The following is a 19,177-nucleotide window of genomic DNA, read 5'->3' on the forward strand; positions in this document are numbered from 1 at the left end:
AGAGAGAGCGACAGCATCAACAGGGACAATGCAAGTGTGACTTGCAAAGAGAAGAGAGATGGTTGAGTCCCTCTCTAGGCAGCTACACGCACGCAGTCAGCGATACGCCAACACAAAACAGGACGAATGCTAACAAGGGATTAATCTTGTCATCATGAACCGTATGGCAAGAATTTTATCTACAAGACAGAAGCTGAACTTCCCGCTGGTACTCAGACCTCCACACACGCGCAAAGCAGCAGGTCAACGAGTATGAAAGAAAGGTGCAGCCTGAGCCATAGACATACAAAATTCTGCCAGGAAGAAATCAAGGAGTTCAGTCGCAGAGGACACATGGCTGCCAAATACCCTGCGCTTCACCCACATTCGGTGCAGGGCTTAGTATGCACGCGGAAGAGGAACGTGCTCGAGCCAGAGAGAGAGAGAGAGAGAGATCTGGATCCGCGGAGACTCGAAAAAAAGTTAGTCTGCGCTACAGTGAGACCTGTGCACCACAGTAACAGAAATGACAGGAAGGTACTGCCAAACGGGTGAGGAGAGAGGCCAGCAGAGATTTACCGCTATTGCTGCCATATCAGCTCTGTCGCACAACCCGACGGTGATCCACTCTTCTTGTTTTCATGCGCCTTGCCCAACATATAACTCATTCGGCCCCGAGACGGCGCATTTCCTCCTCGAGAAGACGCTGCTGTTCGTCGCGCTTCGACGGCTTATCGATGTTGGCACGCTTACGCCACGTGTGCTCGAACTCTTCGGCGTCGCGAAGGAACTTGGCAAGCACCGCTTTCTCGCTCTGCCGGCGGTCGTACTCGCGACGGTGCTCAGCGAGGTAGTTTTCACGTGCAGCAACACGCTCGGCGCGTGTACGCTCTGAGTTCTGGGCATCGTACTCCTTGCGCTTTGGAATCTCCATCACGCGGAGAGCACGCTCGTACAAGTTTGCCTGGAGGATCTCCTTATGGTCGTTGTCGACACCTCGGCGCTTGTAGGCCGCGAGCAGGCGAGTGAGCTCATCCTCAAAGCCTGCGGCGCTGCGGTAGACAATGGACTCGTCGACCTTGAAGCCTGGGTACTTGATGCGCAGCTTGCGGAGTACGTCTTTACCGCGCTCTTGTCGCTGGCGTTCCGTGTACTCAGAGTACAGCTTGCGGAGGTAGGCCTTGCGCATCTCCTCCTTCTTCGCCTCCTCCTGCTCGCGACGCTCTGCAACGGCACGCTCACGCTTCTTGTCCTCGCTCTTCTTCGCCTCATCGATGCGCTCTGCCTTGGAGTTCATACAAGCCTTTTGCAGCGCGTAGATGCTGGTGCTCCGCGCACGAGCCACCTCCAGATCTGTAGTGGAGGGCACTACCTGCCTCTTTGGCGAGGAAGCGGCAACGTTGGTGAAGTCAGAGTAGCGCCCGGATGTCGTCGCCACCGAGGAGGCGGGAACGGTGTCCACGTTTGCGACGATCTTGTTGAAGTAGCTTAACATCTTCGCCTTTGACGAGTCGCGGAAGGACAGCGTGTTGGTGCGTGTGTCAATGTCTACGGAAACAGACTCGTCACCGAGAATGACAGGCTCAATGTTGTTCACGTACTCGACCGCCGTCAGGTTTCCGTTGTACGCCGCGAGAGAGAGCACCTCGACATAGTTGCAGCTGCCAGAGAGAATCTCTAGCTGATAGCGCAGGATCATTTTGTGCAGCTCGTTGCCGTAGCGGGCAAGGTCGCTGTTGGCTGCCGCCAGCGCTGTTACGCTTTTGTGCAGGCACGTGAAGTCAGAGAAGTTGGGGTCCTCAAGGCTCGCCGCGATCTTTACAATTTCTGGCGATGCAAGCGTGTACACGCCCTTTGTCTTGAGGTTCGCGATGAGGCTCGTTTTGGTCGTGACCGGGGACTCAAACAGCTCGTCGATACGGGCACTCTTCTCACGGTAGCGACCAAACGGGTCGAGCTCCATGTCACCCTCTGACACGCACAGCGACGCAAGGACGGCGCGAGCGGCGAGAGGGCCCCGCTTCTCCTGACGCTTCATCGATGCAGCAATCGAGAGACAGTAGGCGTGATAGTTGTACACGGAGCACGTCCAGAAGATATCGCTCATCGTTTCGTAGGCCCCGGAAACTACGTCGATAAGCTCCTCGTTGCGTTGCACCTTGTCGCAGACGCGCTTCAGGCAGGAGAGGACGTCAAAAGCTCCGCCATACTGACGCAGACTGCAGATATCGTTGAGCAAGCAGCACAGCGTCTCCACTGTCTCGGTCACCGCTGCCGTTGACGTGAGGAAGGCTGTACGCTCCTTCAGCAACTCCTGCACGGCGTTGCGCGACGCCGCGTCGTCGTGGTCATGCAGGTGGTCCAGCGCCATGTGAGACACAGCACGAGACACAGCGGTGGAGATATCCAGCACGCACGCAGGTGTGTTGAACTCCTTGCACATGGACAGGAACTGGCGAACAGTCTTGTTGTAAATGAACGTCAGCTTCTTGGCAAAGCCAATGGTGTTGTTGCCGCAGAAGTGGCGAATCAGGCGGCGCAGCGCGGCGTGACAGGGAATGATGTGGCGCTTCTCGGCGAGCGCGGCGAGGGAGACGCCGCTCAACGCAGCCAGCATCTGGTCCCCCTCACTGGCAGTGCTCTGCATCGCCTCTGCGCGCTCCTTTGCCCTCGCGCACATCTGTCGGATTCGAATCATGACCGAGTCTACAATGCGCTGTACGCTCTCCTCCACATGCTGCGACCCACGAAGGCCGCTGCGGCACCGGCGAAGCACCTCGATCAGCTTCACCGGCTCCAGCTTCTCGTGTGTAAGGCAGAGATCAGCCAACAGCTCGAGACACTCAAATCCGATTGGAGTCACCTGGTTGAAGCGCAGATGCGACGAGAGGGCGTCGATGGCTTCCTTCACGTCACCGTTCCTTAGGTGCTCTTGGGCCTTAGAGAGGCTGCTTCGCGCGCGCGCGTCAGATGTCGCTGCTCGGTCCATTGCTGCCGTTAGTACGGGATGAAAAAGAGAAAAAAGAGTAGGGCGTAGGTGCTTACTGGGTATTCGCTCCAGAGGGGGTGGGGGGCGGAAGTATCACGGAGCGAGGGAGTGAAGGTGGTAGATGGGGTGGCGACTTTACTTCGCGTCGTGAGAGAGTCAGAGAATTTGGACAGAAACAGAAGGACGGGTTTGGATTATGAATTGCTTTACCTAGTCTGGTGTAGTGTGAAGGCATCGAAAGCGAGATGTGGAGCGACAGAGGTAGAGTGATGAGTCAAATGAGAAGGACGCAGTGAGTGGGAGAAAGTGTTTCCTTTGCTAAGGTAGGTGAGTCCGCAGTAAAAAGAATGTGATCCTCAGTCAGCCCTTTTGCTCTCGATTGGAGTTTGTGCCCTCTTTATCTCCTCCTATCCCCCACCGCAGTGAATGAATGGGTGACTGCGAAGACAACGACTGATGAAAAGACTATGAGGTGCTTTCGAACAGATGAACTCCTGTTCTACATTTACCAAAAGCGATTAAGCATGTCGATGATTTCTCATTTCCCGTGCATATCGCACATAATTGTAGTAATACTGAAGGCACACCGCCTTTTTGTTTTCCACTCTTTTGGCTACGTAGCACAGCTGCGGTAACCCTGCGAAAATAGAAGCACAGGAGAAAATAACTGACGAAGGAAGGACTGAAACATAATTCTCTGCGGCCCTTGTAGAGTGGGTGAAGCGCCGTTCGCAGGGAAACAAGAGCACACGGCGTGAAAGAGATCTGCTGTATCCTTCGGCAACGGCAGTTAGATGTATAATAGAAAAGTGCGACACGCGCACACAACGCGGGATACCCCCCATGAAGAAATAGAATTTTGAGTTACAGCAGCCACAGAGCTGGTGAATAATGAGTGGAAAACTAGGATGGACGCGGGTGGTACATATCTCGCACAGGCCATGGAAAGTGGGCTATGAGACTATGGCGTGCGCGAGTATCAGCAGGGTCTGTCCTGTAGAGAGGAGAGAGACATCAGATCCATAGAAGAATGACCACCTATCATGTGTTTCGGCGACAACTCAGAGTTCGGGTAAGTTGCAGTAGACGGTCCTATTGGAGACGTTGCAGTGGGTGTTGGAAAGAGCGCCAGTGACAAAGGCAATGTTGTCCAGACGTGCCGACATCGTCGTGAGCCTGCGATCAGCCACAGTCAGCTGCCACGCCAGGCGTTCGTCCATGGTCGGAAGCTGTTGGATCTCATACGCGCGCTGCACTAAATCACGACGCTCGACACAGCCGCTGCAGTCTCTAGCACGATCTCTGATCATCTTGCTGAGCTCCTTGGAAGAGAGTGACTTGAAGTGGTCCAGTGTCGCATTGGGGGTCGAGGACGATGGTAGGCCACGCGTAATGGCACGAAGCGCATTTTCGTCCCTCGACCCGATGTGACGCCGCTGCAGCAAAAATGTTTGCTCAGGGGGAACTTCGACTAGAAGGGAAGCTCTAGCCACCAGCGTCGCAGCGACAACGGCGAACACACAAAACAGGAAGAACAGATGACGTAGCGCAGGCATGGCTTCGTTCTCTATCGGAAAAGAGTAAGTTAATACCTTGTTGTTCTTTGACGCATGTGAGGGTCTCAATTGCAGCGGATAAAGTGAATGAGTTCCACCTCCAACGAGGTATTACCGTGTTTGAGGAAATGAAAAGCAGCAGATGAAAAACCGAAAAGAGAGCAGGCGATAGGAAAGGTGTAAAGGAGAAAGATGACCGCGTCCTCATACAACGGAGGCAGGGAAGAGGAAAGAAGGGAACACCTGTACGTGCCCGTTTGCACCGTGAAGCTGGACTCAGCTAGCGACTTGAAATGAGACTGCTGGTTCCATCTACCTTTCCCTCTTCGCTGGCATCCAGCGCTTCACAGAAGAGGGGTTTCCTCCACAAGGTGCCGATAAAGTTGTCAGGAAGGCGCTATCAGAAAAGTTAAGATGAAATAGATAAGGGTGCACAGCTGCACATTAGTGCATAAGCCATAGTGCTACTCATCTCCACAGCGTTAGTTGAAAGAGAAAAATAGAGAATTCGTACAGCACGCAAGCAGAGCACTGCGTCACGATCAGCTGCGTTCATCTTACTCCCCAGAAAGTGAACCCCACCGATACACATAAACTGAGACAGAGGCACAGCAGCTTCTATCCAACAAAGCTAAAAGAAAAGAGCAAGAGAGGAGGGTTGTCCGACACCTCTCTACATTATGGCACCGCCACGGACGACGAAATCGTGTCGGTGGTGGCCGTAGCTACCAGTACATCCAGGAGCCTTGACCATTACCCAAAAGAAAAAGGCGGACAGGCCTGCGAAAAAGTGCCATGCGCTGTGGTACATGCGGTAACGGTCGGCGTGCTCGTTAAGTCCAAGGATAAAGAAGATTATACCAATGCAGAAACAAAGCAAACCATAGGCGAGATGCTTACGACTAATAGAGGGAGGACGCTGCTCAACTAGGCAGTGTTTCACGATGGGAAACAGGCTGAATAGAAGAATTGGGGATACAGTGAGCCGAATGTCCCACGGGTTTTTCTGCTGCACTACGAGGGTGAAAAAGACGCAGAAGCATTTGCAGGACATGTCCACGAAAGGGTTCTGAAAGCAGCACAAATAGACATACCAGATGCCCATCATCGAGATGACACCGACGTTGTCGAGGCGGTGCCACTCAATCTCAGTGAGAAAGATGGCGGTCCCAAAGCTTTCCGTCGTGTGGTACATAAAGGAGGCCAGGAGGCCAAACACCGCACAGCAGAACTCAAATATGTAGTTGCGTCGGTAGAAAAAGTAGGGCGTAGGTAACATCGTTAGGTGACTCAGCACCGTCATGATGAACAGAATTGCTGGACTCTCGCCGTGACGCATCGCACGAGCGGGAAAAAATGGAATCAGAGAGAAAGGGGAAGAGACAGAAAGGAGCTGCAAAGCGAAGGACACGGATGAGCGTGTGCGTATGCGTATTGGGCTGTAGGACTGTCCGTGTGCGACTACCTCCATACAACTGGGAAAAAGAAAGCGTTATCAGCAGCGAGGCAGCACCCTGCTTGAGACCAACAAGCACCACCATAGGAAAAGGGAAAGGCAGAAAGAGATAGGGGGTAAGGAAGAAACGTCGATTGCAAACAGCGTAGCTTTACTCCACTCCTGCAGGAGAGTGAAACCTACGGTAGTCCAATCACCGCCATTGATGCGCACATTGCACTATTTTGCTTCCGCTCCCTGGTACACCACTTGTTTTTTTGGGGGGGGGTTGCTCAGCTGTATGACGAGGAGACCGTGCGTGGAATGAGAGATGCAAGGAAAACACTGAATATACAAGTTAGAGCGACGAGACACGCAAGCAGTAACAACGGATCAGAGAGCAGAAGAGCTACTGCTCTCGGGAAAATGTCCCTACATGTTGCGGCTTTTTTCTCTATGACGGTACGCCTCACCTCTGTACTTCTAATGTGCGTCGCTACAGCAGATTAAGAGGACGATCCCCACGGAGGTGCAGAGAAAGAGAGAGAGCTGCACCCCCGTCACGTCCGTCATGCTACGCCGCTCCGTTTGCCGCAGTTTTCTGTAGTGACACTGCCGACCTCTGATTCGTGCTAGATGCTTCACAGATTCGCCACGACGGCAGCAGCGTCACCATGGTCTGGCGAGTGCAACGGTCTCCACTTCCGTTGCAATGAAGGGTTTAGAGCATACACAACAAATAAGATGGCGGTGGTGCTGCTGTGAAAGAGGCCGTCAAAGACACACACGGCGTCCTTCACTCCATCGAGTCCCGCGACAAATAAGGGATTCGCTCTGAGTGCGAATGCGAGCGGAGTAATGAAGAGGCGCGATAGGAAAAGTCCTTGGCGGTGGCGGTGGACGGCACAACTCGCCCGTACTGCCGGAGCACCGCATACAACCGTATGACCAATGGTGTACCGGGGCTCCAAAGAGGTGGTCTCTTGCAAGAGAATGACAATGAACCCGGTGATATACTGCCGGGACCCCTGAGTGGCACATTTCTTCGAAGGAGGCTAGTCAAATGCAGCAATAAATCACGGATGTACGTGCAGCAATTTTGTCATGCCGTTGCCCGCGGTCTTCGGGCACACGAAAAGCGCGGCAAAAAGCACTTATCAACATGGTGGAGAAAAGAAACGGCCACAGTGTAGGTGCCTAGCACTCCCTCAAAGCGCAGATTGGCTCGCACGAGAGCGCCCATAATGGAGACTATCAAGAGAGAGCGATCGACGCCTGTAATGAGCACAACATACTTCGAGCCCGCCAAACGGAGAGACTATGTGGATGTGAGGAGACCAAAACCCCATAAAGTGGTATCGCAGCTTCTGTGCCAAGAGACCCACTCATGATGCGGTACAGCGTGTACAAGTCATCAACAGCAGTCACTGTTGATAGGATGCGAGAAAGAGCAGTAGGAGAAAAGGAGGACAGAACTGAGAGAACAGTAGTACAGGTGGAGAACTGAAGAAAGAGAAAGTGAAAGTGTCCCTATCAGATGAGGAACGTGAGCCGGTGGGAGTGCAGGGGCTACGCGCATCAATCCCTTTTCATGAAGAGGTCTGTTTGGTAACCGACATGTCATTCGAGAGAGACACAGCACGAAGGCAAAAGAAATGAAGAAGAAGGAAAGAGATACGACGCAGACTAACATCGGCACACAGCAGGAAAGCAACAGTACAGCGGCCTTCTCATTTCTTTTTATTCGTTTTTCCCGCACCACCGCAAGCAGTGACCCAAATCCATTGTCTGGAAAACGCCTTGTATGCTCACAGAGAAAAAGGCTGTGAGAGGCTGCACGCCTTAGGAAATTCCTTCACTAACGCCGCTTGTGGGCATGCCGCCCATAGTAGAATGTTGGCACACCGACGCTCTGGAAGGAGAACGAGGAATCGTTGAATCACCAAGAATCACATCCACAGGCAACGCCGTGGATCGCCACAGCTATGATCAAGTGCAATCGTTTTCTTGGAAAATAATGTTGTTGGGCAAAAAATCCCAGCGCAGATCCTGAGTCCGATCGGAAGCAAAGATGGGGAAAAGGGGGAGGACCACCACAACGGCAGCAAAGGCAAACAGTGCCGTGTGGGTGCGGGTCGACAACACGAGAAAGCAAACGAGCCAAACAAAGTGAAGGAAAAGGAGCGAACACAACAACAGAGGCGAGACTTCAGGGAAAAGCGCTCTAACACAGAAAGGAGAACGCTTAGCAATTACGCACAGACGCAAGTGTGGGCATGAAAGAGACTTGAGTTTTGTTGAAATGAGCAGTGCCGTTGTATGCATGCGTTCTTGTCCATTTCACAGTGACTGGTATCAGGAGTGGGACGTCACTGGGCGGCGAAGTGAACGAAAACGCTGGTAAGGAGAGAACGACGCGCCCGATGACCTTACGCGCCCCTCCCCACTCCTTCACCAGCTCCACTGCGATTCGAGGTGGACACGCCAACACAAAAGTGAGGGAGCGCAGGGCAACGAAAGAAGATCATTGAAAAGCAAGAGAAACCGCCGAAAGGGACAGTACACGCACGAAGATGAACCAACAATACGTCGCACCCGAATGCCTGGCCCATCAGGACATACACGTGTACCGCTGCACACATGCAGCCCAGGGCAGCGCCCCGATCCTCCCGCACATCATTCGCTGTTCCTTTTTTGTACTGTCGTAAGCGACCACAGCGCGGGTGTCCAGGAGGGGGTGGATAGAAGGAGAGACGCTAGAAAGCACAGCACTGGCGGAACCACGACCACACCCAGTACAGGCCGTTATTATGGGCTCTTACTTCGATCGTCTCAATTTCCTCGTCCTGCTCTGACGCGTGTTCTATGTCGCAGTTAGGCTGCGGTAGTCGCTGAGCACCAGTAGGTATAATCAGCGAGCTGCGCTCCAGTGCGTGGTGGGTCACTGGCGGCGGCCTCAGTCGCATGCAGCGGCGCCTACGGACATCGGAGCTGCTCATCAGACGTCCCTCATCACCAATCACTGGCGCAAAGCACATTGGGCACATGGTGGACCGCTGCCGCCACGATTCCAAGCACTGCAAGTGGAACCCATGCTCGCACTTGAGGAGAATAGCAGGGTTGTCTAGGGTAAAGTGCTCTAAGCATATGGGACAGGTCGTAAGATGATACTCACCAACATCGTACGTCTCCAGATCACCAGCTACACTATCCTCGTTGATGTAGTCACTAAGATTTGAGCAACTCGCATTTTGGGATTCTACCGGTGCTGAAGAAACCGATGCCACCGCGGGAATACGGACCGCTACTGCAGCCTTCGTATGCAGATTTTCTTGCATAATGAAGCTTCGAGTGATTGTTTCTCCACTCTAATAGATGAGCGCGTGACAGTACTGGTCGTACAAAATACATGTGAGAGTTACACTTCAGCCTCCCTGCTATGTACGTGTTGGGGAGCTGCGTCCTCAGAAATGTGGGAAAGGGGTGAAGATGCTCCCTAGTAGAAAATCAGCGATGCACCTCCTGGTCTTTTTCCGATCCACGAGAAGCTCTGTGAGAACCTATATTGGGAGAACAGCTGTCAGAACACCTGTGAAATGAGCATAATCGAAAAGGGGGCAGAGTTGGTTGCTGAAGAGTGGCTAAGTAGGGGGAAAAGATGGAATGCCAGGGGGTATGTGGTGATGGGTGCACTGGGAGGATCAGCCATCAAAGTGTGAGACGAACTCCAAGACGAACCACGAAGCGGAGAGCCACGCGTGGGGTAGGGGGAGTTAATTTCCATTAAGGAGAGAGAGACAGCGGCGCGATAAAAGCCTAATTCGATTAGGCACGTATTGAGCAGAGTGGCGCATGTACGCTTAGCGAGGCCTCTGAGAGTCTACGGCTACCTTTTAAAACCGCGGACGCCCACATCAGTCCCCACTTGTCACAGTGGACACAATCCCCCATCCCTCACATGATATGCATGAGAACATCCCACAATGCAGTAAGCACCAACACCTCAGCAGGTACGGCAGCTTTAAGTCACTCTCACGTTAGCTGCCTATTTGCTAACGTCAAGTTAATCGGTGCGCGGAATCCGGAATAGGCCATAGAGAGGGAATGCTCTAACATCCGTGCACATGCGGCGGCCTCCCTACTTGGTTATAATGCAATGAAAGAACTAGGGTGATGTGACGGCACGCGGAAGGAGCATAATCTGTCGCCCACCATAGACCGCAACTACAGTCATACATACTCACTCACTTCCGACCTCGCTCCTTACCCTCACTACCCTCGTGAATGAACTGGCCGGGGAAGAGTAGTCGGCGTACGGCTGTTGGCGCAAGCCGCTTCGGGTCCGTGTCTACAACCTCCCCTGCCGCACGCTTGCGGTCTTCTTCTCTCTCCTGTTGCACCATGAAGTGGTAGAACTCCGGGTCGAAGAACCTCAGCGCCGACTCCAGGCTATGGCTCACAACCACAGTGGAAAAGAAGACACAGATGAGAAGCATCACTATGTAAGAAAAGATGGCGAAGACGCGCACTCGATCTAGCCTGTGGAGCTTCTTCCTGGATGTCTGTAGCAGCTGACGGTGCAGTGCAGGTGAGGCTCCATTTTGGTGCCAGAGGCTAAGTGGATTGACGGACATCTTGTACGCCGTCTGTAGAATGGCATACTCATTCTCACCAGTGGTGCCCTTTGCCGTGTCGGGATGGGTTTCAAGGACCAAACTTCTATAGCGAGCACGCACTTCCACTAGTTCCGCGTGGTCGGGAAGCCCCATTACTTGCAGAGGTGACCCATGCTTCTGAAGCCACTGCAGTTCCTTCTCCAGCTCCTCGGTGAGCTCCATGCCAGTCTGCATGCGAATCGCAAGTCGCCTCTGTAGTGACGTTGGTGTAAGCGCCACAAACAGGAAGCGCAGTGCCAATACGAAGCACCCTGGTTTGTAGCTATGCTGCGCCCCCGTGGTGGCGTAGCGCAGCGTCAAGAGGCACGGCTGCCACTGGGTTGCTGCCGGACCCGCGCCTACCGCCAAGCGTCGCATCTGTCGCGACCTCTATGGCAAAACGAGAGCAACAGTAAAAAGAGGGGCAAACAGCAATAGCTACTCTGCCAACGACAAGGAGATCAGAGGAAGTCTGATGAAGCAGCGGCGCTGCTGGCCGGCAAATCCCTTCGCTTCAGTGCAGACTCACGCAGCGATGTTACGGAGGCATAGAACGGCACCCGCGCGGAGTGACACGAGAGGAGCATTTCGAGAGAGAGAGGATGGAGAAAGTCGAAAGTGAGGAGGAGAAAGTGAGGAAGAGGTGCGACGAGCGCAGCAGAGCATCATGAAGACGCGGTGACGAACCCGACGGTTGGGTGGTGATCAACGTAACGACCTGAAGCACTACCAATGTCCAGTATAACAGCCTAAGACGTGCCCACAAAAAGCCCTCATGCATGGGTGCCACGGCCGATGAGTGCGAATTCCACGACTAATAGCAGTGGTCAGAGGGTAGGCAAAGAGGCACTTGGCAATGTGCATTAGCGCCACACCAACGAATGAAACGATCAAATCCTCATTTTCGCTGTTTGTCAACTTCCGTCTCAAACCAACAACGGGAGAGAGAATGGGGAGCTGAGGTGAAGCGGTAAGTGCAAAAGAGGCGCATGGACAGCGCAGGAAATAACACACCCTTTTCGAGTATGAGCTCACTGCTGAACCAAGGAGCCCGCTGCGTCCCACGCTCACATTTCCGAGTACCCATAAAATTGTGTTCTCGGTACACTCTCGACTGCCTCTCTTCACGCACGTGAAAGGAGCTGCTGAGAGAGTCTGAGAAATCACGGTTCGCTCCAGAACTGGCACAATACACGGCGGCCATCGAACCTGCTGCCATGGAGGTGGGCAATGGCTGTGGCAGCCTTTTCCTTACTAGAGAGCTCCAAGGCGACAGCAACGCGGTCGTCAAAATCGCTGGTAACTTCAGCACTGCTGTTAGCCTGTTCCTCTGGTGTTGCCGCGGTACTTTCTACACGCGCAGCCTTGGAGAGCTGTTGTTCGGATGCGTCGTCGACGAGAACCCGCCAGGACTGTACCCTCTCCTTTGTGATGCACTCGACTCGCTCCACCACGGCTGTCACCAAATCTCTCTGCTCCGCCACTGCCGCACTTTGATAGCCTGAGAGGGTCACGAAGTTGGTTAGCAGCACAGATGACGAGGGGGCTCCGGCTGAGCCACTGCCTTGTAAGAGCCGCTTTCGCTTCTTGTAGATGCTCTGCTCATCTCGGCGCCGCTTCCAGCGCTTGGAGATGTCCTCTTGAATCAAACCCACGATGTCCTCCACCGCAAGATGCTGCAGCGAGGATTCCTTCAAAATGCGGTTGAACCAGAAACTCGCCACGGTGCCCCACTGCCTCTCATAAAAGTGAAAGTGCGGATTATCGCGAAGGCTCTCAGGCATCCTTAAATCCTGCATGGAGAACTGAAGCCGCCGCCCTGTGCTCCCCCAAATCACCAGTGCGTTCCGCTGATCCGTCATTACACCCCTATCAATCCCACAGTACACAGCGAGAGATGCTTGATGGTCCTACATACGGCGAGTAAAGTCTGATGCTCGCCCCTGCTACGTCGAAGACTGCACAGCAAGATACGCTAGCATAGATGAAGAGAGAGTGTGGCGTACAGCGAACACGAGCGTATAGGACGGAAGCGACGAGAAGCGGAATGCAAGTCCAGTTTAAGTACAAAAAAGAGTGTGAAGGCGAAGAAGAGTACCTATTGTTTTGCAGGAAACAAGTTGGGATTCGGCACGAGAGCCGCAGTAGCGATGGATGCAAGACAGGCAACACGAAGACAGTATTTCACTAGTGAAACTCTCTCTTCCGTAGAATGATGTCACGAGAGTGACTCGGGAAGCGGAGTCACAGTCGAGTAGTACGCATCCAAACCACAGATCGAATTCCGCCAAGAGTCCCAAGGTTTCATGGTGCTGCACCAGAGAACCAAGTAGCGGCACACAGTCACTAGCATCTGCAGCTGTGTGCTGTTGTGTTTTGAAACTCCATAGGGCCGCCAGAAACGACTCACTTCAACATTTCCGCTGGAAATATGGCCTCTTCGAGAGGCGTGACTTCACCAGAGAAGATAGGGGGCTAATGGAAAAGATGAGAAAGGGTGCCGGCACACTACAGCAGCTGAAGTCAGTAATTGTCGTTCGTGGGGTATATGGCGAGCTTATCACGAGGGTGAGGGTCGCCTTGTCTTGATGCGCCGTCTCTCTCTCTCTCTCTTGCCTGCATTCCGTGCCTTCCTTCTCCCGCGGAGTGACGTAAATGGAGGAGTGTCCCTCATCGTTCCAGCCAGAGAAACCTTAAAGAAGCAAAGAGGCGCAAAATCATCACACATGAGTGAAACAGCGCAACAGAAGAAGACAAAGAGAACGGAAGGGAACGACTTGGCGTCAGTGCGGCAGCTCCAAGGTTAAACAGCGACGAGCACCAGGGGGGACGAAGAGAGAAGCGGAGAAAGAGGCGTACGACGAGCGAAAGAAACCAATGGGAAAAGAGAGAACACATATGCCACTTCATAGCCATCGCCGTGTTGCATAACATCCGAGGCTGGCTCGAGTGTGGCGATGAATGTAAGAAAGGGAGAGAAGAGGGATGCCGGCACTTATCGACGCTGGAATGAGGAAAGTGCTAAAGAAAACGGCAAAAAAAGAGTCTCACGCCAACGCGCACCTTCCCTCATAGAGCGCACAGAAAAGGGGATCAGCAGCCCACTGTACAGACAACTTCACGACACAGACAAAAAGCAAAGCGTTTATTCACGCATTGCAACGGGAATAACAGGAAAAAGGCATCCAGGCACCCCCACTTCCCTACAAGCAGGAGGAACGAATCAATGGTGTCGCGCTGTCACAGTGCACGACGGCATATAAAGGAATCGAGAGAGGGGAAAGAAGGAGCCGCAAACCGTGAGAGAAATAGACAAGCACAAGATGAGGACAGGAATGCTGGGTGTGTGCATGTGAGAAAGCGCTCATCTCCACCCTCTTACACTCTACTCTCTTTCTCATGCTCTACGACATCTTCTCATTGCGCCTAGCCATTGGTAGACGTGAGATTGGAGGCAGCCGCACGGGATGCGAGTCCCTCTTCGCCGGCTGTTTGGTGTGCCCGCTACAAATGCTAGCCTTTTGCCTCAAGGAGGTCACTGTAGTTGACGACGATGTCATGTGTCCCTCATCATAGCCACCTTGGATGCCTCGGCTTTGCATCTCTCCTGTGGAAATGCTGTACGGCATAGCGGCGTGGGTCAGCTTTTCCTTTAAGAAGGAGTTGATCTGTCCGATGGTGTCGGCGCTGATTCCGGTGTCCCCAACGTTGATGTTTGTCACGTGCGAACACGGGTTGCGGATCAGTCGCACAATGGAACGCCCGGCCACAGCCGGGATTGGATTGTGAGACAAATCGATCGACTGCAGTGAAGGGAGTCGCGTCACCACCTTGAGCAGCGACTGAATTACAGATAAGGTGTGAATGTTATTCCAGCTAAGATCGACATGTTTCAGGAGCGGGCACGTGTCTATCATCGAGATCAACTCGAGCAGCGCCATTGGCCGTGCGTGGAACATGTGACTACATTCTAGAGACGTGCTTGCAGGTACATAATTGCCGGTCACGAGATAGCGATAGTCCCGCAAAATGGGGAACCCGTCATAACCAAGCCGCACTAACCGCTTAATTTTCTGCAGGTACAACAGACGCTGCGCGCCCATGACTGTGAGCACCGCCGCCCGCCACCGCGCGGATGGCTTAACCACCGCTGCCGAAGGTGCCTGTGATGCGTAGAGGGACGTCCGTCGATTTGCATCCAAACCCTCCTTGATCCATCGGTGCTTGAGAGCATCTTTGGCGCTCATTCGACGGTGTGGGTCGTAATAGAGAAGTTGACTGATAAAATCTTGAAGCTGTGGAGGACAACGTGGCCTATTACCGCCCTCCTCCGGCAAACGATACCCACGGCAGATGTCTTTCGTCAGCGCAGTCTCTGTACGGGCCTGAAAGGGGTAACGACCGAGAAACATCACGTGTGCCATGACACCCATGGCCCACATGTCCACCGGTTTTCCATAGTTCTTCTCTAGCAGGATCTCGGGTGCCATGAAGTGCAGCGTGCCACAGCACGTCGTCAAACATTGTTCATTACCGGCAAACACGGAGAGTCCAAAGTCTGCTATCTTCACGACAAGGTCGTTTTGCGATAGCAGGCAGTTGCTTGGCTTCAAATCGCGGTGTACGATCCCCTTTTCATGAATATACTCTACAGCCATCAGTAACTGCGTGATGATGCGCCGCGTCTCGCCTTCAGAGACGCTTTGTCGGTCTATGTGGTGTTGAAGAGAACCACCAGGGAGGTATTCCATCACAATAGAAAGGCATGCGTCGTCTTGATACGTCTCCTCGAGCTTGACGATGTTGGGATGGGAAAGGAGGCTCATTGTCTCCACTTCCCCCATAACGCTCCGCAATCCCTTTGTGCCTGCCTGACGTTTGTCGATGCGCTTCACCGCGTACATGTCCTTCGTCCCTGTCCGCAGAGTCGCACTCCAGACATCTCCGTAAGACCCTGAGCCAATTTTTTCAATCAAGGCATAGCGAGACTCGATGTCGATGGTGTCAGAGGTGCCTCCGCTCTTGGCATTGCGCAAGAGACTGTCTTGCAAAGCGTAGAAGTCCATTCTTTCTCCTGCATGTAGCCGCAAGCGAAACTACTTCTGTCTGTACGCCTATTGGCTGCGTGCTGTGATGTAGCTCGGAAGTGAGGGGGGAGGGAGGGAAAGGGACGGTGCGCGGAGGGAGCAAAGAGCGCTGTAGAGAAGATGCATGAAAAAATAGAAAAAATTAAACAGCGACAATTAGTGGAGGAGCGGGTGGCTGTCCAGCGGTCCAGCACGCGCGCTTGCACCAGCTGTAATTGGGCGCTGTTTATCCCGACATGCCTTACTGGACGACAATGGTGCTTACGCGCTGCACAGGGTAGGGGGGTGAAGCAAAGGGCGCCTGTAGACCGCATGCGCCTTGCGGTGCCAAAAGTCACTGCGCCGCCGTGTGTCCGGGAACCTCGTCCGATGTCGACGTGCATTGACGGCATCCCGGGTTAAGATGAGTACCAAGCGAGGTGCCCAGGAGCTGCGCTTCAGCGGCAATAACGGACACAGAGAACGGAAGGCAGTCATTGCGTAACACTTCAGGAGGCGCATCTGCTACGTTCCGCATGGCCTCAAGTCAGTGTTTTTTGCTAGACTGGAGGGAAGCACGGATACACGCGACAAATCGTACAGGAAGACGTCAGCGATCGAGGCGGACTCACCGGAACAAGAAACGAGGGAAACAGAGAGAAGCCGACACCCAAGCTGCGTGGGGACATGCAGATGCACAACAATCATACAGAGATGTACACCGAAGGAGGAGACGCCAAGCGGAAACCAACATGCCACCGCGAAGAAAAAAAGGAATGCCACAAACGGGGACACATCAGCATAGACACAATCATAAGACCAAAGATGAAACCGCGGCGATGCGATGCAGTGAGTGTGAAACTCGCGCGACGAGGGATCAACCTCCAGTGCTCGAATGTATGCTGTGCAGAGTACCCACCACATCAACCTCTGGCGGTGACCAGCGGCGGCATAACAACTCAATCGACACACCAAATGACAAACGTGGATGACAGTCGCATTACTGCAGCTCTCTCCCATGTACCTTCTCTAACGAGCCAAAATGCGAGCGGGTAATCAGGAAGTACAGATGGCGAACAAGCTGAGTGAGACCTGGCAAGGCCCTCACTGAGCGCCAAGCCCTTTCTCGCGAAGCCTCTCTACGAGCCAGTCCATGCCCTCGACCAAACCATCACCTGTCTTGGCACTGCTCTTCACAATCGTCCACGTATGGTTCATGATAAACGACACGCCAAGTTGATTGGCAATCTCCACCTCACTGGCGGCTTCTGGTAGATCCTGTTTGTTGGCGAATATGAGCAAGAGACTCTTTTTGAGCTCGTCCTCATCTAGCAGAGCGTAGAGTTCATGCTTGGCGATGCCCATGCGGTCCTTGTCGGTGCTGTCGACTACGTAGATGATGGCGTCTGTGTCGCTGAAGTAGCAGCGCCAGTATGGTCGCACGCCAGTTTGGCCGCCAAGGTCCCACACCTCAAAGGAGATATTTCGGTACTGAAGAGTTTCCAGGTTGACACCTACAGTGGGGACGGTGGTCACCACATCACCGAGGTGCAGTCGATAGAGAATTGAAGTTTTTCCGGCGTTGTCCAGGCCGAGCATCAAGACACGAATTTTGCGGTCTGCTGGTAGCAGACCAAGTGTCTGCTTCAGGCTTGTCAGCCACGCACCCATAATGCAAGAGAGGAGTTTTCTACGGGTGCCCGCCTTCGGGGTGTCCGTGGGGCTGACTAGGTGTCAGACAGAAGGAAAAGCAGAGGAGAGAGTACTAGAGCGGCTCCTCCTCCACAAACGCCAATGTGAAGTCAGAGAGCTGCACTTCGTGAAAAGGAGCCGCGGAAAGTGTAGGGGTGTACCAAAAGGTAAAATGGCACAGAAATATGGAAAGCGAGAAGACGGAGAAGCGATGGACGAATCGTCCGCGACTTCCACTGCGTTGCTACCCTGACGCGCGAATGGGCTCGCAGAGATATCCGTGAGGGCAGAGATCCTCAGAAAACAAACAACAGTGCACTTGCAGCGGCCACAGTGTGCAGACGACGCGTAATCGGCGCATAAATATGAAGGGAAGAAAGGGGGGAGGTGCACTGAAGGAGAATATGCGCTTCGAGAGGGAAAGATCCGAGATTAATGCGCTCCACTGCCGCCGCGAGGGCTTCACCGAAGAGCAACGCGTAATGATAAGGACGAGGAACTGGAGCCTGGCACAAAAGGAAAGTATCGAATGATGTGGTTTACTTCCTAACGACCCAGAGCGGAGAAAGCGGAAAACACTTCACAGCAAGTATCGAGCACGGTCACAACAGCAACAAAAAGCAGCGATAATGGAGGAGCATCGTCAGTGCAGCAGTCGATACAAGTGTATGTGTGTGGGTGGGTGGGTAGACGTAAAGTATGAGAGCCATTCCATGTGCGTAGACCAAAAACCCTCCACGACAAACACCACCCGAATCTCGAAAGAGAAGAAGTGAGAGAAGCACGAGGGCCAAAAGAGATCTCATAGAGCCAGAAACGAAAGCTGCATTGCTTCACGGAACACATCAACTCTGATTTCAGGAGAGCGCCGAGGAATCTGAATTCAAGCAACCCTCTCAACAGGGAAAATTTCCAACGAGGTGTCTGAGTCGAGTGCACAATCCATGGGGAGGACCCACAGCCCCAAAAGTATTCCTGCAAAGACAGAGTCGCCTAAGGCAGTACTAGTGAATACGCGTGAAGGGTGCGCATCAAAGAGTGAGCCGTTAATCGGGTACAACATCAATGCTCAAAACATTGAAGTCCTCTTACAGCCGCAACGTCAGGCGTTAGGCATCGGAGCACTACCCCCTTCAACGAAGTGGGTGTCTGCTACACCCCATCGTGTCTAGCACAACACCACCACGTCAACATCTGGCAATCAGGGGAAAGGGGCGATGCGTTAACTGCTAACCGCGCAACGTATAAATGCCAGAGGCACTGCACCAGCGAGATGAAGCCCTGAAAGCGACCACAAAGATTTCAGCATTAATGCTACGAACAAGAGACGTTAGTACTACACACAACAAGACTATCACATACCTCCACAAAGCGCCACACCATCTGTGTTGACAGTGGGAAAGCCTCATATCCCCCTAAAAAAGGCATGCCTACTGCACCACCGTCCGTTAACACATCTCGCGCGCCGCCAATGAAAAGATGACAGAATAGCTAACAAAGAGGGATTACACAATACTCAACACAAAACACAGCAATACCACCACACTCCCTCTAAAAACTAGTAAGAGGCCCACTACTAACCCTCTACTATCCAATCACCCAAAGACCTCCCACAAAGACGCACCGCCACATAACTTCGAGAAATACGACACTGCCACACAAATCCTAAGCGCACTTCAAAAAAAAAAATAAACACTCCTAATTCAGTAAACCAAAGCAAAACCACAATCACACCCAAAACCCTCCAACACAAAACACAGCAGCGCCAACAAAATAAAAACCTAAATACAACCCGCGCAGGTCCA

The 19,177-nt window shown here is 53.1% G+C and overlaps 7 protein-coding genes across 7 annotated transcripts; all 7 read right to left on the reverse strand.

Moving 5' to 3' along the window:
• Window positions 1-643: 643 nt before the first annotated feature.
• LPMP_170010 (hypothetical protein) lies at window positions 644-2,968 on the reverse strand (the record flags this gene model as incomplete). Its single annotated transcript, XM_010699390.1, has 1 exon — window positions 644-2,968. The coding sequence occupies one exon, from the start codon at window positions 2,966-2,968 to the stop codon at window positions 644-646; it is 2,325 nt and encodes a 774-aa protein (XP_010697692.1).
• Window positions 2,969-5,197: 2,229 nt separating this feature from the next.
• Window positions 5,198-5,863, reverse strand: LPMP_170020 (hypothetical protein; the record flags this gene model as incomplete). The annotated part of the gene is made up of 1 exon (XM_010699391.1): window positions 5,198-5,863. The coding sequence occupies one exon, from the start codon at window positions 5,861-5,863 to the stop codon at window positions 5,198-5,200; it is 666 nt and encodes a 221-aa protein (XP_010697693.1).
• Window positions 5,864-8,715: 2,852 nt separating this feature from the next.
• Window positions 8,716-9,297, reverse strand: LPMP_170030 (hypothetical protein; the record flags this gene model as incomplete). The annotated part of the gene is made up of 1 exon (XM_010699392.1): window positions 8,716-9,297. The coding sequence occupies one exon, from the start codon at window positions 9,295-9,297 to the stop codon at window positions 8,716-8,718; it is 582 nt and encodes a 193-aa protein (XP_010697694.1).
• A 906-nt stretch (window positions 9,298-10,203) lies between these two features.
• On the reverse strand, window positions 10,204-10,992 carry LPMP_170040 (hypothetical protein; the record flags this gene model as incomplete). The annotated part of the gene is made up of 1 exon (XM_010699393.1): window positions 10,204-10,992. One exon carries the CDS (start codon window positions 10,990-10,992, stop codon window positions 10,204-10,206), a length of 789 nt encoding a protein of 262 aa, XP_010697695.1.
• Window positions 10,993-11,777: 785 nt separating this feature from the next.
• LPMP_170050 (hypothetical protein) lies at window positions 11,778-12,476 on the reverse strand (the record flags this gene model as incomplete). The annotated part of the gene is made up of 1 exon (XM_010699394.1): window positions 11,778-12,476. The coding sequence occupies one exon, from the start codon at window positions 12,474-12,476 to the stop codon at window positions 11,778-11,780; it is 699 nt and encodes a 232-aa protein (XP_010697696.1).
• Window positions 12,477-14,018: 1,542 nt separating this feature from the next.
• On the reverse strand, window positions 14,019-15,518 carry LPMP_170060 (mitogen-activated protein kinase kinase 3, putative; the record flags this gene model as incomplete). Its single annotated transcript, XM_010699395.1, has 1 exon — window positions 14,019-15,518. One exon carries the CDS (start codon window positions 15,516-15,518, stop codon window positions 14,019-14,021), a length of 1,500 nt encoding a protein of 499 aa, XP_010697697.1.
• A 1,266-nt stretch (window positions 15,519-16,784) lies between these two features.
• ARL-1 (ADP-ribosylation factor-like protein 1, putative) lies at window positions 16,785-17,351 on the reverse strand (the record flags this gene model as incomplete). Its single annotated transcript, XM_010699396.1, has 1 exon — window positions 16,785-17,351. The coding sequence occupies one exon, from the start codon at window positions 17,349-17,351 to the stop codon at window positions 16,785-16,787; it is 567 nt and encodes a 188-aa protein (XP_010697698.1).
• Window positions 17,352-19,177: the final 1,826 nt, after the last annotated feature.

This window comes from Leishmania panamensis (assembly GCF_000755165.1).
Source record: "Leishmania panamensis strain MHOM/PA/94/PSC-1 chromosome 17 sequence".
NCBI classification, from domain to species: domain Eukaryota; phylum Euglenozoa; class Kinetoplastea; order Trypanosomatida; family Trypanosomatidae; genus Leishmania; species Leishmania panamensis.